This window comes from Cannabis sativa, chromosome 1, assembly GCF_029168945.1.
Source record: "Cannabis sativa cultivar Pink pepper isolate KNU-18-1 chromosome 1, ASM2916894v1, whole genome shotgun sequence".
NCBI lineage: Eukaryota > Viridiplantae > Streptophyta > Magnoliopsida > Rosales > Cannabaceae > Cannabis > Cannabis sativa.
In genome coordinates, this window is record NC_083601.1 from 27830523 (window position 1) to 27848979 (window position 18457).

The 18457-nt window shown below is 30.0% G+C and overlaps 4 protein-coding genes across 4 annotated transcripts; all 4 read right to left on the reverse strand.

The window, feature by feature from the left end:
* Nucleotides 1-551: 551 nt before the first annotated feature.
* Nucleotides 552-3317, reverse strand: LOC133036208 (uncharacterized). Its single transcript, XM_061112720.1, has 2 exons — nucleotides 901-3317; nucleotides 552-793 (listed from the first exon to the last, which is right to left on the reverse strand). The coding sequence occupies exon 1, from the start codon at nucleotides 1653-1655 to the stop codon at nucleotides 960-962; it is 696 nt and encodes a 231-aa protein (XP_060968703.1). The 5' UTR covers nucleotides 1656-3317; the 3' UTR covers nucleotides 552-793; nucleotides 901-959.
* Nucleotides 2408-3784, reverse strand: LOC115705787 (glutathione S-transferase U25). Its single transcript, XM_061108548.1, has 2 exons — nucleotides 3464-3784; nucleotides 2408-2446 (listed from the first exon to the last, which is right to left on the reverse strand). Exons 1-2 carry the CDS (start codon nucleotides 3782-3784, stop codon nucleotides 2408-2410), a joined length of 360 nt encoding a protein of 119 aa, XP_060964531.1.
* Nucleotides 3785-12531: 8747 nt separating this feature from the next.
* On the reverse strand, nucleotides 12532-13484 carry LOC115705786 (probable glutathione S-transferase). Its single transcript, XM_030633227.2, has 2 exons — nucleotides 13122-13484; nucleotides 12532-13047 (listed from the first exon to the last, which is right to left on the reverse strand). The coding sequence occupies exons 1-2, from the start codon at nucleotides 13431-13433 to the stop codon at nucleotides 12691-12693; spliced, it is 669 nt and encodes a 222-aa protein (XP_030489087.2). The 5' UTR covers nucleotides 13434-13484; the 3' UTR covers nucleotides 12532-12690.
* Nucleotides 13485-14000: 516 nt separating this feature from the next.
* Nucleotides 14001-14948, reverse strand: LOC133033601 (uncharacterized). Its single transcript, XM_061108551.1, has one exon. The coding sequence runs from the start codon at nucleotides 14946-14948 to the stop codon at nucleotides 14001-14003; it is 948 nt and encodes a 315-aa protein (XP_060964534.1).
* Nucleotides 14949-18457: the final 3509 nt, after the last annotated feature.

An 18457-nucleotide genomic window follows, 5' to 3' on the forward strand; every position in this document is an offset into this window, starting at 1 on the left:
GGGATCATAAAACTTATAGCCCCTAGATCGCTCAGAATAACCAATAAAGTAGCTGCTAACTGTTTTGGAGTCCAATTTATTTTCATGTGGCCTATAAGGCCTTGCCTCAGCTGGACATCCCTAAATGTGGAAATGCTTTAGACTAGGCTTTCGACCTGTCCAAGCTCATAAGGTGTTTTTGCAACTGCTTTACTTGGTACTCTATTCAGAATGTAAGCTGCTGTCTTTAATGCTTCTCCCCAGAGGGACCTAATCTCTATTGGCACCTAATCTCTTAGTTTTGGTCTGTTTTCCCTTGATACAATCTACACAGACATTGAAATCTGTGAAAGTCAAGAGACTCTAAAATGTCATCAGATACAAGACGCTCAATTCTACCTCTTGAGATATGACCTAAGCGTTTATGCCATAATGACGCTGAATTTTCTTTATTTAATTTACGTTTAGTACCTCGTGATTCCACATGCAAGATTTCATTATAGGATGCAATTGTTTCTAGCAAATAAAGATTGTCATAAGTATTCAAATAACTAGTTCCAATAATATTTGAATTTAAAGACAAAGTAAACTGATTGTTTCCAAATGAACAAGAATATCCAAATTTGTCCAACAAAGAAACGAAAACTAAATTCCGTCTAAAAGACGGCACAACAAAAGTGTCTTTGAAATCCAAATAAAAACCAGTTCCTAATAACAATCTGAAATGCCCAATTGCTTCCACTTCTACCAATTGTCCATCGCCCACAAAGATGTATCTTTCACCATCACTTGGCTTTCGGTAGCTCAGGCAACCCTGCATAGAAACACTTATGTGAGTAGTAGCACCAGAATCTATCCACCAAGTGTTTCTAGGCACTGAAACTAAATTAACCTCAGAACAGACCAAAGCAAGATTAATACCTTTCTTTACACGCAATGCGTGATATTTGGCACAATCTTTCTTCACATGTCCAGGTTGGTTACAAAAGAAACAACCCTCTAGAATCCTGTTGTTGTTTCTTTGGAACTGGACCCTTAGCAGCTTCATTCTCAAATTTTCTTTTCTTGCCCTTATCCTTAGGGGTAGTGGCCAAATGAGCACTTTCGGTTTTGTCCTTTTTCAACCTTTCTTCCTCTTGCACACAATGAGAAATAAGCTCGTTGAGAGTCCATTTCTCTTTTTGACAGTTGTAACTAATTTTAAATTGGTTAAACTGTGGAGGAAGCGTTAACAAAACCATGAGTACAAGTACATCATCTGAAAGCTCAATCTTAAGTGTCCTTAATCTTGAGACAATATGATGCATTTTCATAATGTACTCCCTTACATTTCCTTGACCCTTATACTTCATGTTCATTAAAGAACCAAGAAGTGTTGTCATTTCAACCTTATCGTTTTTAGCAAAACGTTCCTCAATTTGTTCAAGGAAATTCTTAGCCATAGTAACCCCTTCGGATTCTGTGCCCCAAAAGGCTTCTAGAATGCTGTGTTTCATAATCATTAGACTCATGCGATTTGAACGATCCCACCTCTCAAATTCCCTTTTATCATCATGGGAACTTTCCTTAGTAAGAGGTGCAGGTTGTTCATTCCTTAGTGCATGATCTAAATCCATACATCCCAGAACTATAAGTAAGTTCCTTTTCCGATCCTTGAAATTGGTCTCATTAAGCATAGGAATAGAACTAATATTAGCAGATATTGAGGTAGCAGAAGATGAACTAGCTAAATATAGAACAAATAAAACATGCTCACATTAATATGCATAATTAAACAATAAATTCAAAAATTGGTTAATCCCATCTCAAGATACCAAACACACATTAATATCAAGTCTTTGGACAGTAATATTAACTGTAAGCGGCACTCTTGGTGTAGCAATCAAATATTGACAATAAAACTGTGTCAAACAATAGGTTAATCTTTGGACTAACGTATTGCTCACACAAAATACTTTATAATTGTCACACATTTATTGCCACAGGTATGTTTGAAATCTAGCAAAATATTCACTTACCTTTGGGCTAGTCAATATAAGCATCAATTACAAACACACAACCATCCTAATATTTAAATAAATTAATCTACACAAAAGAGGTCACTTTGGCGACATATTGTTTCAATTAATTTACTCAAATATTAGTCATAAACCAACACCAAAATTTGAATTTAATTGTTTTCAAAATATCTTAATTAAAATAATTTTACCGTAGCATATATAATAGTAAACCGAACTGAAATATGTATATAACATCTGGCATATATAACAAAATAATATATAAATGTATGTACGTATAACCTACGGTCTTGCAAAAGATCACATAACAGGTTATATATATATATATTTACAATAATATGACCACATCAAGAAGTAGTCGCCCATAAGCCCAATACCAAAAAAACAATTGATCTGAAGCCACGCTTACATCAATCAAAAAGAGGGATGTCTGAAGCCAAATTAGTCGACTGAAGAATATATATATGTATATATATCACATAATTCAAAACATGATATTATGAGATATTAAAAAAAAAACAAATTGGGCTTAGGCTTTTCAAAAGTAAATAACAAAGTTAACTGTAGTCAAATAGAGAAAAGAAGATCATCGAAAACCGTATTCAAAAGTCTATATATATTAACAAAGACACTACAAACGACGGAGAATTCCATTATGAATGATCGCATATTATGATATATCAAACATATACACAGATTCAAAATATTATATCATATATGTAATTAGATATATGGGATTGAATCTAAAGCCCCCAAATAAAAATACAGTGGCAGAATTATTTAAACAGAAATCAAAACCCTAATTTTTAAAATCCCCAAATTTTATAAACTAAATTATCAGATCTTCAATCAATTTAACAAAGGTGGCTCTGGTACCACTTGTTAGGGTTTATAAAACACTTAAAGAAATATATAAATCACAGATCTAAACATATTCCTAAAGTGCTTTAATATAGAAAACCCTAAATCATATAAATCTATAAAGCCTTTGTTAAATTAAAGAAGAAGATGATGATAAAAGATCAGCGGAAGCACTAACCTGAAGCCATTGTTGGAGATTGCAGAGAAGGTTTTGATCTTCCAAGAATACACTATTTTCTAAAGTATTTTCTCTGATGGGGAAGGAGAGAATACAGAAACCCCAGTGTTTCTTGGGGACCACTACCTATTTATAGAGTCATCTTAGAATAACTCTTGGGTATTTATAATTTGGCCCCTCAACAAATTATAAATTAACTTATGGTATCTACACATTAATTCCATGACACTTTAATACCCTTTTAATACCCATAACATAATTGGTCACTTAATTTTGTATCACACTTTATAATAGCATATACATTATACATATGTGCCCACAAAGGATTTTTAATCCAACACCATACACCTGCAATTAATAAATATATCCAATGATCAATCTTATTATACAATAATTAACAGAATATAGATATGATATAGTTAGTTACCTTATTGTCAATGAAGTCAGCCCAGAACCTTGCTTGGGATCTCTGGTACGGATCGGATGGTAGGAGAGGAGCTTTGTGAGGCCAAACCTCTTCGATGTAGTGCAAAATGATAAGAGACTCACATATGGGTTTTCCATTGTGGATGAGAACAGGGATCTTCTTATGAATGGGGTTCATTTGAAGAAGTAAAGGACCTTTGTCAAGAAGATCTTGTTCTTTATACTCGTACTTGATACCCTTTTCGTCTAGACATATTCTCACTCTCATGCCGAACATACTACCCCAGAAATCCAATAGAACAACCTGATCCTCATCTCCCATGGCTTGCTCTACACAGCTCTCTTTCAAACACAGTCAAAGAAATGAGATCACAAATTTGATTAATTGGGGAATTAGGTGTAAGAACCAAAGAGAAAGTGTGTTCTTACTTATAAGATAAGATTAATTATATTTTATTAATATATATTTTCAAAACCCAAATTTCTCTAGTTTTTTATTATATATTTTTGTTTCTGTCCAAATTTTAAAGATAGTTAATACAATTTCCATGCACCTCCCAAAAACAGCTGTAAAGACGCACTCATTTTTGTGTTTTCTTTTTTGATATAGTTAAAATCTTAATCTTTATATATGATGGTGTATATTGATATAGTTATTTAATGTAAGGTTTTGAAAATTTAAAAATAATTTATAATAAAAGTTGGGCTCAAACAATTTTTTTTTTATTTTTTAAGATTTAAATTATTTTGATTTTTTTTTTTTAAATAATTACAATATAATTATTATATATAGAAAATTAAAGGTTTAAAATTATTTGATATTTCGAAAAATACGAAAGGGATGCATTAGCCGATCGATAGACCCATTTTTATATGTTAAAAATTTTATTACGATAGAAGATAAATTATAAATCTACTTATATAATAATAATACGAAGACTAAAAGGACTAAAAGATTAATTAAATAGATGTTACAATTCTTAAAAAAAAAAAATGTTACAACATACACTTTGTATATATTTATATTTATATAAGAAAGGTAGAAGATAAAATTACAACACAAGAGATGAAGATAATTTTCACTCACAATCTTGAGTGTAAAATAGTAAGGATCACTATGACTTGAACAAGGTGTAACATGTTTATTCAAAAACTTATTTTTTTATATCTTTAAGCACCAAGGGAGCTCTAGAAAATAATTTGGAGATTTATCAAAACCTTAGAATTTTCTAGTAAAATGTTCTTTTTGATAGAAAACTAGGTTACACAAATGAACACATTAGACCTCTTTTTATAGTGTTTTTACACAAATGAGCACATAATTAATGAATGTAAAACGGATTAATAATGAAGATTTGGTGTTTACATACAATAGATAGAACCGTTCCCCAATATCCAAAGAACGTTTCTGAATTTTTCACCTTCAGGCGACATGTTTGCCTGAGTCTAGGCAACGTATGTCGCTTGTACATATTTCTACTTAAAATTTGTGTTTTATAACGGCCTTGGAGCCAAATCATCCCACAATCCCAAACGTTTCCCATCTCATTTTTATTAAATAAATGAGTATTAATCCAATTCTCAACAGTTATATTATCATAGCTTTGAATCTCATAATCAATTTTGTCTAATATCTTTTTTATTATACTAAAATGTAATCAACTAAAAAAATTACAAAAGTAATTAACTTATAACTATTCTCCACGTTACAAAGTGTAGACTACAATTTATAAGTTAAATAAATCATATATTACATAATTTATTTATCAAATATATCATATTATTTACATAATAATATATAATATATTATCACATTTAAATTTATATTTTTATTATTAAATAATATAATAATTTCCTATTAAATTAATATATGTGACACTTTTATAACACATTTCTAATATTTATTTAATCAATTGTATCAAAATATTTTCACCAAACTATTTTTTTTTTTGTGTCACTTTGTTCTTTTTTTTTTTGGGTGGGTTAATTCAATAAATTGCCCACCTCAAGGTTTATGATTTTTTTTTTAAAGCCTCAATTTAAACTTATGTTAAATATGTCACATTGCATTAATTTTTATGCTAAATATTATACAATATTTACACATATATTCAATTAATTAGAGATGTGTTAGATGTGAGGATGTAATATATTATGAATGTAGCGGGCATGTGCTATTAACTGTTTTTTTGTACAACGGGAAATTCTTCTCCCCTTTACTGTCCCATATATTTAATTAAATAAATAAGGACTGTTTGTCTTACATAAATATGTATAAAAAAACGGTGACACTAATTTTTTTTTTTTGTATTGTATTGAAAAAGTTCTACTATTAATTTCGATTATAATTTAAATTAAATTTAATTCAAAAAATAGGTAAATATTATATTTAGTTCAAATTATACAATAGTACTCTAATTAGGGGTAAATTTTTTTATTTTTTTTATAGAAAGGTGTAAAAGTATTAACAAAAGCATTTTTTTTTTTTTGAAAGTACATAAAAATCCTATTGAATATATAAATAAAATGTAAAAAATTACTAAATACATTAATAAGTGGCAAAAAGTATTAATTTTTATAAGAATAATTATCTTTTTTACCCTTTGTACTTATGACACTATACTATTATGCCCCTTAATCTATTCAGCTTGTTACAAATAATCCTTGTATAATTTTATATGCATACATTTAGTCATTCTGTTTATTTTGTTTAAAAATACCGTTTGTATTGATGATGTGGTATTATAACAAAGGATAGAGTAGTAATTTCATCTCTTTTTAGAGGGAAAATTGACTATGAGGTGGCATAATAATTGACAATGAAAGATGATTAAAAAATGATTTCATAACCTTTTAAAAAAATTTAATAAAAATAATTTTATTAAAATAATTCCAATCGTTTTTTAGCAGTTCAAATTAGAAAAAGGTGTAAAATTAGGATTCTACAGTATTTGAAGAGATGGATATCACTAGAAAGAACATGGGATTTTTGGAGAATTAAGGTAATGATATTCTATTTTTTGGGATGTTATTTTTCATTTTTTTTTCCTGTGATTGTAATTTTTATGACTTGTAATTTATTTTCCTAATGGTATATAATTTTTCAACTACTATCTATGTATAATGCCACATTATTAATTTAACAGTCAACTTTAGTCAATTTTAACAGAATTAGATAAAAGGATTATACTATTCCAACTGATATATTTTAGGGGGTATTTTTAACTACACTTATAAATTAAGGGGCATCATAGTATAGTGTCATAAGTACAGGGACTAAAAAAGCTAATTATTCTTTTTATAATAATAAGTTTTTTTACTAAAAAGAAAAAAGTGGCAAAAGAATAAACAAGAAATAATAAAATTTGGATCAGATTATATATTTTATGCTAAATTTTAACTACTTTCTACACTACCATTAGAATTTACCATGATAAAGATATATAGGCCAAAATATCCATATCAACCACACTTTTATATAAACATTATTATCTAAACTCACGAACTAATAAATTATTGTAAAAGCTTAAACAATCAATCCTACCCAGGGCCGGCTCAAGTGTTTTGGGAGTTTTGTGCGAAATTTTAAAATTGGATTTTTTTAAAAAAAAATCGTGTACATTAAAACTACAATTCTATTACTAGCTTTTTTTTTTTTTAGGATTCATTCATGAATTTTCAATAATAAATTATTTATTTATATATATAATAGGAAAAAAGAGACAAAAATAAACATTTTCTTTCAAAAAAAAAAGTTGGGCCTTAAGAAAATGGAAACCTTGTGCAATGGCCCAAGCTGCCCAATGCTTGGGCCGGCCCTAATCCTACCATCCACGTTTTCATGAACTTATATATATATAATATTAATTTATTATAAATGAAGTTTTAAAAGTACACTTTTTTATATTTTATTTACAATTTTATGGCTTAAAATTTTTAATTAGGAAAATACGCATGTAAAATTTTAAAATTATAAAACTATACTTTGCTCAGTAAAAAGTAAAAACAACATCAAATGAACGTGAAATCAACTTCACGACAATTATAAATAAACTATAAAACAACAAAATACAATCAGAAAAACGATCATGACAATACAGTTATAAATAAATTATAAAACAACCAAAAAACAATAAAGAAGTATATTTTTATAAATAAAAAAATTAAAATAATTTTTTTTCCGTATTAACGTATTTTTGTAATTTTATTTTCAAATTTTTAGTCTACACTACAAATTTTTTTACTTTTAGTTACAACAAAACTTGTGACTAAAGGTAAAAAAGCTATGACTAATTATATATCATTATTCATATATATTGTGATTAAAAGGACGTCCGTGGCTAAATGTATTAATTACAAAATCACAATTTATTGTGACTAAATGTGTGTTTAGTGTTGTGACTTATTGGAGAACATTGTTCCACATGGATTAAATGTAAAACTATTGAGCCATATATAAGAACATAAACTACTCCACTCAACACCAATTGGTTTTGAGATGGAACCCCATGATTCTCATTATGGTATCAGAGCCATATCCCTAGCGGGCTTTTGATCCAAATCTATCCAAATGGTAGAAAGACGCTTGAGATCCGAACAAAAAAAAAAATAAGCGAGCAAATGGCATGGCTTGTGATAAGGTGATTCAAGATTGGTGAGCAAAAATAGCCACCATCTTGAGGGGGGATATTGGAGAATATTGTCCCACATGAATTAAATGTAAAAATATTGAGCTATATATAAAAACATGAACTACTTCACTCATTACCAATTGGTTTTGAGATGGAATCTCATGACTTATCATCATGACTAAAAGTAAATTAGTGACAACTTGTATCTAACTACTATTAGTCACAAGTAATTTTTTGTTGTGATGATTAAAATCTATATTTAGTCACAAAAAATTTATGTTATAACTAAAAAATTGTCACTGAAACTTTTAGTAATTTTTTATAGTGCTATTATAACATACATGCATGCATGAGCTGCATTTATATTAAAATTAAGGCTAATTAGTAATTTTTCCCCCTGAACTTTGACATGTACTAAATCGTGCCCCCTCAACTTTTTTGGCCGTTAAAAATTTCCCCCGAACTATTGAGATTGTTAAATTTAAGGACTTTTGTCTAATTTTAGTAAAAAATTTCTAACATGGATAAAAGTTCAAGGGGCATGATTTAGTATATATCAAAGTTTGAGGGGCATGATTTGGTAGATATCAAATTCTTAAGAGCATGGTTTAGTACATAAACAATCACTGAAACAATAAAATTGAATGAAATTAGACAAAAGTCCTTAAATTTAACAATCTCAATAGTTCAGGGGGAATTTTTAACGGCAAAAAAAGTTCAGAAAGCACGATTTACTACATGTCAAAGTTCAGGGGAAAAATTACTAATTAATAATATCGATTAGATTAAATCACAGACTGGACATATATATTAGAGAATTTTACTTCAGATTTTCTATCTCTTATTAGTTCTCAAAACAACCAAATTAATAATAATAAAAAAAAATTGCAAAGTGCACGGTAAAATAAAAAACAGTAAATATTATTTTGGACCTTGTATTTTGTAAAAATTAATAATTGGACCATCTGTTTTGTTAAATGACAAAATGAATTTTATATTTTCTAAAATGGTAAAAATAGGACCTCGAGTTTAATTTTTAATAATTTTATGTTTTAATATAATCAACTATGAGATAAATTTTAACACGAACAGATACAGAAAATGTAATCAGTTTTATCATAACATCTCTAGATCGGATTATTATTAAGTTTTATTTTGACAAAAAATCAATTTAGGGTCTTATTTGTACAATTTTAGAAAATAGATGGTCTATTTTGTCATTTAACAAAATAAATGGTCTAATTGATAACTTTTGCAAAACACAAGGTCAAAAATATATTTAGCCTAAAAAGAAAACTTTTTTATATTACTTGCAAGATCAAATTGTGATCTATTTTTAACAGAATATTTTTTTTTTGAACAATTTTAACAGAATATTTATTAGGGCTTTTTTCATAAATATACAACAAAAATAATATAATTGCAAAAAATGTGCAAAAAAAAATTATTTTAAAAACTCATACATTTTGAAAACTTATTACATGAAACCATACATTTTAATCATTAAATAATAAAATATGTTTATTAAAACTCAAAATAAACAATTTCGTAAAATTAATTAAACAGTTTTATAAAAATAAACAAATTAAATATTTTTTTTTATTAAAAGATAAATGTTTATTATCTATTTTAGTAAGAATTATTATAATTTAATAAGAATTTTTTTAATAAAATACAATATCAAAATTATAAACACGAATGTATATAAATATAAATTAATACTTAAAATTACTAAAAATAAACATGACACATAGAGTGATATAATAAACATATGTGAATATTATTATTTTGTTTATTAAATTAGTATGTTTAATAGTATGTTTATTATAATTGTAAACATAAAAATAGACAGCCAATTTATATTATACTAAAATAAGTATATTTTTTTTTTCTATAGTTTCTATATATTGATTATTTTTTAATGAGTTACTGAACGAATTTTCTATTGAAATATAATTCTTACATCAAAAAATAAATAAACAAATATAATTTTATAAACTCCAAAAATTATTTAATTAGAAAAAATAAACAAGACAATAATAAAAAAAAAGAGATAAAGATAAATAATTTTTTTTATATATATATTATTTATTTTTTAAAAAATTACTAGAAATAAACATAACACACATAGAGTGATATAATAAACCTATGTGAATATTATTATTTTGTTTATTAAATTAGTATGTTTAATTAATAAAAAATAAAATAAATTATTTTATATTAATATATATATAGAACATAAAATAAAATAAACATAACACACATATATAAACTATTTTATATTATTGGTATGTTTATTATAATTGTAAACATAAAAATAAACATAGCCAATATTACCATATATATAATAATCAATAATTATTACCATATATATATTATGAAAAAATTGAAAAAAAGTTGTTAATTATATATAAAAATGTATGAGAAAATGATAACAAATTTTTTTGCACATATTTTATAATTAATTAAAATAATATATACAAAATTGTAAAATGCCCTATTTATTATTTGGCGGGCACAAACTAAACAAATTCTTTACAGAAGCAAAGACATTAATATTTAATAATATGTATAACCAACCAACAAACAACACATGCATGCAAATTAATGCAATAAGAAAACACACGTACGTACAATATAAAATAGCATAACTACTATACTTTTATTGCAACACATATATATGTATATATGTACTAGGGAACTTGGCATAGAAAAGCATAAACATTCTATGTGACAGCCAAAGTGCATTGCACCTCAGCAGAAATCAAGTATTCCATGAACGAACCAAACATATTGATGTTAGGCTTCATTTCATTCGAGATGTTATCAATGAAGGGAAAATCAAGCTATGCAAAGTATCAACTGAAGACAATGCTGCTGATATGCTTACTAAGAACCTTACATCAGTCAAGTTTCAACACTGTCTACAATTGCTCATGATCAATGATGTTTAGTAAAGCTTCCTATGTTTGTTCATTTTATTCATACTTGTAAATTCCCTGTGTAATGTGTATTAGTAGTCAAGGTGGAGAATTGTTAATTTTGGTATGCCTACTAATACCCAATTTACCCTTGGACACCAACTGACATAACTGTTTTGACAGTTATGTTAGTTATGTGCCTTTCACTGTTTCATGTGTGTATATATAGCCTTTTGGCTATCTAGTTTTAGTAACCAATTGTAATAAAGCTAAGTATCAATAAAGCTTTAATTCTCTCTCTCAATTCTGTCTAATTGCATTCGAGTTCCTTGGATAGGTTCAGTTGTTGAACCTGAGTCTGTTCTGGTGCATGAAAGAAACACCTACTGGTGTGATCGAATTGGTGTTTGCTCAACATTATACATATTACTTAACAGGTTGCTTTTGTACTTGAGGATGATTAGTGCATTATATCAGGTGCACTTAATATAATAAAATAAAAATAAAATAAATCTCATTAAATTCAAAAATAATAGGGTTCTAGATTTTCTTTAATTACCGTATTTCTAATACTATTTGATTATTTATGTCTCTTTTATAAACTCTATTTGATTAAAGTTAAGATTATAAGATTAATTCAAATTATTGTTCATATATTGATTAATATTTGCTAGCTTCTCATCATACAATGATATCCTAATTTTTTTAATATTGTATCATGTGTATCTTTTTCAAATCCTATTGTATCATGTCTTTTTTTTTTTTTTTTGAGAAATGGAATTCATTCAACAACGATTACAAGTAAATGACAAGTTTCACTCAATTATATGACGAGTAGAGTAGGGTGATACCTTAATTTATATAGTACTAACTTTGTTTTTAAAAACATAATTGATCAATAAATGAGCCACCTTATTACCTTCCCGAAAGTACAATTGAATATAACTTTGTATCATGTATTTAAGATATATATATTTTCAAAACTATTTATGTATCGACATAAAATTTTAGTAAATATCTCTTGCTTTGCTGTTTTTTTTTTTCTTTCGTACAATTGGATTTTATTTTTATTAAAATTTTTTTGAGTAAATTTAATGAGAAAAACCTCAAGATAGAAAACAATATCATAGATTACTAAATATAATGATTATTCAAAAAAAGAGTAAGTCAACACTATTAACAATCTTAAAACAATAAAAAGAAAAAAAAATGAGTAGATGAATTGTTACCAAAGGACAATGTATCTCTAATCATGCAGCTTATCTACTAACTTACTATTTGGAACATTAATAACATTGATGCAATTAGATTCAATAATAATCACAAATAAGACTGATGCAAAGTTTCAAACTATCAAGGATAGCTTCTACCATGATATGATCGAGAGCAGAAGCCATCACCTCACTATGAGAATCTCTCATGACGTTCTTTCTCTCATATCATGTTCAATTGCATGGGAGAGAAGAATCGATTAGGGCTTTATTTTTGCCCTGTGTTTTATAAAAAGAAAATATTAATTCAAATATTAATGAGATTTATTTTATTATTATTTTATTATATATAAATAATATTTTATTATTTTATTAAATAAAAATAAAAAGTCACCCATGAATTTCTCATAAACCAAGAATTCAGTTATATAGGCACACTTTATATAGAATAGATACGATATTTGTTTACTCCAACAACCTCTTCCTGGATTGGACAACGTACTGGTAAGTCTTGTTCCCATCTATATGATCAGTAATAGATTTGGAGACGCTTTCCTTCTGTAGACACCTCTTGGCCCAGGCACTGAGCTTGGGAAACTCACTCTCCATACTGAACTTCCCAAACATCTCATACACAATAAACCAACTGTAGAATCCTATTAAGGCAACATCTACAAACCCAAACCTCTCCCCTCCAAATCCAAAGTATGGCTTATCTCCAAGCTCTCCTTCAATCACCGTCAACATTTCAACTAATTCTTTTTTGGCTACTTCAAGCTTTTCACCATCCCAAAGACATATCTTCCAACCACAACCATGGATCTGCATGCATTTAGCTTTTCGATTACATTATTGTATTGAGAAAATTAATAATTAATATTATTAATTATATATACCTTGTTAGTGAAGTCTGCCAACAACCTTGCTTGGGCTCTGTGATAAGTATCAGAGGGAAGTAAAGGAGGTTTCTCAGGCCAAACCTCTTCGATGTATTGCAAAATAATGAGAGAATCGCATATAGATTTTCCATTGTGAATGAGAACAGGAACCTTGTTGTGAAATGGGTTCATCTTCAGAAGCAAAGGGTCCTTGTTCTGAAGATCTTGTTCTATGTACTCGCACTTAATACCCTTTTCGGCCAAAGCTATTTTCACCCTTAGGCAGAACATGCTGACCCCTACATCCAGCAGAATCACCTCCTCCGCCATTGAAACCTAAGTAATCTCTCCTCAAGTAAAACACAGAAATCGAAGAAATTAAGGTATGTTGTATCCAGTATTTATTGGGGTGAATATTTTTGACTTTTCATATGGTTTAATAATTAATTAGGCCAACTCTTCAAAAAAAATTAATTAATTAGGCAAACGTCGAAATTTTGTTTATAATTAATAAACTACGTACTTGATTCTATACGTAATTAGAAACTTTAATAATTTAGATATGCATTTTATATGGAGAGCGGTTTGGCTTATTATTTCTTTTATTTAATTTCATTTTAAAACTAAATGATGAGCTTATTTTATTTTTTTTTTTTGACTGGAACTTGAAGCTTCATTGATAGAAAAAGCAGTACAAAGTAAACATGTCCTTACAAGGAAGGTAAAGAACCATTCCATAATAACTCTCTGTCTAATTCTAAACCTAACTTAGCTAAATTATGAGCATGAGTATTATCATCTCTTCTAATAAACACAACTTTAGGCCTAGGATTAAAGGACAAAGAGTTGTAAACATCCATTAAAACATCATCACAAACACTATTATTCCAGTTACATTTATATATTAATCTTATCCACCACAACCTTACAATCCGAAAATAGAACATGAACAGGTAAATTAATCATTTTAGTCCAAGCCATTGCAAGAGAAACAACTTTAGCTTCAGCTATAACTGGAGTAATTATCCCAGTAATTGGTTTCACCAACCCAACAATCACTTGATCTGAGTCATTCTTCACCACCACGCTAAGGCTAAAAACCTGCTTCCCAGTATCAATAGCTGCATCTGTGAATACCTTATACCTGCCCGGTGGACACCGATCCATATCTGAGGGACTCTGATCACCTTGAGAAGAGGGAATAAATCTTGTCTGTCCCGCATCCAAGTACTGCAAAAGAAAGCTTTGACACCAAGCAAACATATCCTTTGGATGAAGAGCAAATCTATTAAAAAAGACATTATTCCTCTGATTCCAAATGGTCCACATAAAACACATCAATAAATCTGCAGAACCTTTATCTAAACTTGAGAACACATTAGAGAGAAATTGTATAATATCCAAGTGGTTGTTTTGTAAATAAAAATGAGCAAAATCAGAAGCCTTCCAAGCTTTCCGAGCCCTAGAGCACTCTAGCAAAGCATGCATAACAGTTTCTGGGGAATTTTTACACAGAGGACATAAAGGAGAAGAAATAATGTGGCGTTGAGAGAGTAAAACAGCAACCGGCACTGAATTAGAAACAATTCTCCACACAAAATGTTTAACTTTAGGAGGAATGTAAGCATGCCAAATTCTAGCCCAGAAAGATTTCAATTCAAATGAGGAGGATGTAGAAGGGATATCGCGAGATTCAAGAGCTAAGTGATAAGCAGATTTAACAGAGAAAAGCCCCAAACTCTCCCTCCCCCAAATTTGCTCATCTTTACCCTCAAGTCCAGAAAAAGGAACATTTAAGATATCATTAATAGTAGAATCATCAAAGCAAGATCGAAGTCTATCCATATTCGAAGACCCCAAAGGATCAATAAAATAAGATAGTTTCGACTGCTAATGGTCCAGGTCACAAAGGGTTTGCTTATATCTAGAATTAGGGATCCAATGATCTTTTAAAGTATCAATAGTCTCCCCATTACCCACTTTCCATACCAGACCAAAAACCAACAAATCCCTACCCCAAAGGATACTTCTCCAAGAGAAGGAAGGGTTATGACCAACTTTAGCATCAAGAATAGAAGAGTTTGGGAAGTACCTAGCCTTAAGAGTTAAGCTCAATAAAGAATCAGGCTGAGTGAAAATACGCCAGGCTTGCTTAGCAAGCATAGCTTGATTAAAGTGAATAAGAGACCGAAACCCCAAACCCCCCACAAACTTAGAATGACAGAGAGATTGCCAATTTTTCCAATGAATTTTCCTAGAATCTCCCGAAGAACCCCACCAAAATCTGGCCATTACACCCTCAATTTCCTTACAAAGTTTAACAGGCAACCTAAAACAAGCCATTGCATAAGCGGGAATAGCTTGAATTACTGCTTTAAGAAGGACCTCCTTCCCAGCCTTAGAAAAACACTTAGAATGCCAGGATTGAAGAACAGAACAAACTCTGTCTTTAAGAAAAGAAAAAGAGTGATACTTAGATCTATCAAGACATTGAGGCAAACCTAAGTACTTACTAATAAAAGGTTTATCTTGCAAATTAAGATTAGTAAGGAAAAGATTTTTATCCTGAGCAGTACCATTAGGAGAAAAGAAAATAGAAGACTTATTAAAATTAATAGCCTGACCAGAAGCTTTAGTATAAATATCAAAAATTCCAGATAAAACATCACAAGACTCACGAGTAGCAGTACAAAAAATAAGACTATCATCAGCAAAAAATAAATGAGTCAAAGAAGGAGCCCTACGAGAAATAGAAATACCCTTCAAATGCTGTCTATCCTGATGAAACCTAAGCAAGGAAGATAATCCCTCAGCACACAAAATAAACAAGTAAGGAGAGAGAGGATCACCCTGTCTAAGACCCCGAGTAGGCTGAACACTACCAGTAACACTACCATTAATCAAAAAAGAAATTTGAGTAGTAGAAATACACCTCATAATGAGAGACACAAATTGTTGGGGAAAATTATAATGGGACATAATACTATGCAAAAAATGCCATTCAACCCTATCAAAAGCTTTAGCCATATCAAGCTTAAGTGCAGCCCAACCTAATTTACCTTTTTTTCTATTGGTAATAGCATGCACAACTTCCTGAGCCAGAAGTATATTATCAAAGATAACCCTTCCAGAAACAAAAACACTATGAGCAGGGGAAACAATCTTACTTAAGATAACTTTTAAACGATTAGCTAAAACCTTAGAAATAATTTTATCAAATGTGTTACATAGACTGATAGGCCTAAAATCTTGAATTGAGCACGTTGTTTCTTAGGGATAAGAGTTATTAAAGTCTGATTAATATAGGAAAAATCTCTATCATTATTAAGACAATCCAACACAGCCTTAACAAGATCTTGACCTAGAGTAGACCAATTCTTTTGATAAAAGAAAGCATTCAGGCCATCTAATCCAGGTGCTTTGTCCCCAGAAAGCTGGAAAACAGCTTTCTTCACCTCTTCAGCCCGAAAAGGCTCCCCTAAATAGTCAATCTCAAAATTATTCAGAGGGGGACCTAAAACAGAAAGAATCTGTTCAACAGAACCAGAATCACAACCTTGAGTTTGAAAAAGATTGGCAAAATATGAAGAAACAATACTACTAATACCCTCCAAGCTATTAACAACCTCCCCATGATCAGACTTAAGAAATTTAATAGTATTAGTTTTTTTCCTTTTAGAAGCAAATCTATGAAAAAACTTAGTATTTTTATCCCCAGCATTAAGCCAATTAACACGAGCACGCTGTCTCCAATACACTTCCTCTTTATACAAGAAAGCATCCAACTGAGATTGTAAAATCTTAATCTCAGCCACATGACTCTCCTCTAAAGGGATATGATTTTGAAGGTCAGCAATACGTTTATTAAGAGCAACTATTTTATTTTTAAACATACTATTAGTACAAACATTCCAAGACTTTAAAGAAGAAATGCAAGACTCTTGTTTATCCATAAAACTAGCAAAATTAGAATTATTAGAATGTGAAGGACTCAACCAAGAACGCTGAACTGTTTGATAAAATTCCTCATTTTCCAACCAGACATTCTCAAATTAAAATCTCTTCTTAGAGCGAATAGGAATAGAAAAAGTATCTAACTTAATATCTACTTTTAATACTCTATGATCAGAACCAAAAAAACCTAAATGATGCAGAATAGCACTAGGAAACATATCAACCCAAGAGTCAGAACACACTGCCCAATCTAAATGTTCATAAGTGGATCCATGTTTCCAAGTAAACTTATTACCAATAAAATCCATAGGAGAAAGTTTAAATTTATCCAAAAAAAGAGCAAACTCCTCCATATCAGTAACATTATGATAATTACTACCAGTTTTATCACTATAAAGCAAATAAGAATTAAAATCTCCAATAACAAACCAAGGAAGATTAGGAGCATTATAAAACACTTTATGCAAAAGATTCCAAGTAAAAGAACGTTGACTAACAATAGGGGAACCATAAAAACTAGTAAAATGAAACATAGTATTATCATTAAAAGATATATGGCAGTCTATATGATTACAAGAGTAAGTTAAAATATTTACATAAATATCAGCCTTCCATAAAAGCAAAAGTTCCCCCCCCCCCCCCCAAAATATTTCCTAGGGACTTCAAAACCAAAATCAAACCCCAAAGAAACCCTGACTCTGTCTACAGCTCCAGCAGCCAGCTTGGTTTCCATCAAAAAAAGAATTGAAGGCCTATGCTCCTTCACCAACAGGGAGAGCCTTCGGAACGCACGAGTACCCCCCAACCCTCGTGCATTCCAACTGATAATAGTCATTTTTCAGGGCGGGTGTGCCCAACAACACCCGCATGTTCCAAGGATAGGTCAGCAAGAGTGGTTACATCATCATTTTCATTTGCCCTAGCTCTCTTGAGAGTTTCCCTAAGAGAGCCTCCAACCATAAGCTGATGCGGCTGGAAAGAAGCCCTTTTTACTCCAGAAGCAGAAGCAAGGCCTTTCCCTCGCACAGAGGAATCAGGTTGGATAGCAGAAGGATCACCCTGGCTACCAGGGGCATTTGAATCACCAGAAACAGCCCTAAAGGCTGAAACAGAAGCACTACCCACAATAGACTGAACAGATTGAACACCCCCAGAAACCTCACAAGAAGCCCTATCAGCCACAAGTATAGAATCAGTAGAATAAGCCCCATAAACTGGTGAAGGAGCATGCAGAGTAGGATCCATCGATCCAGTACTCAGAGCCAGATTGTTAGGGTTAATCGGAGTAGGAATCATAACACCATCAGAGGCAGAAGCACTAGCAAATTGAGTATCAACAGTTAAATACTGGGGAAATAAAGAGGAAAACTGGATAGTAGGAAAATTAGGAATAGAAGGAA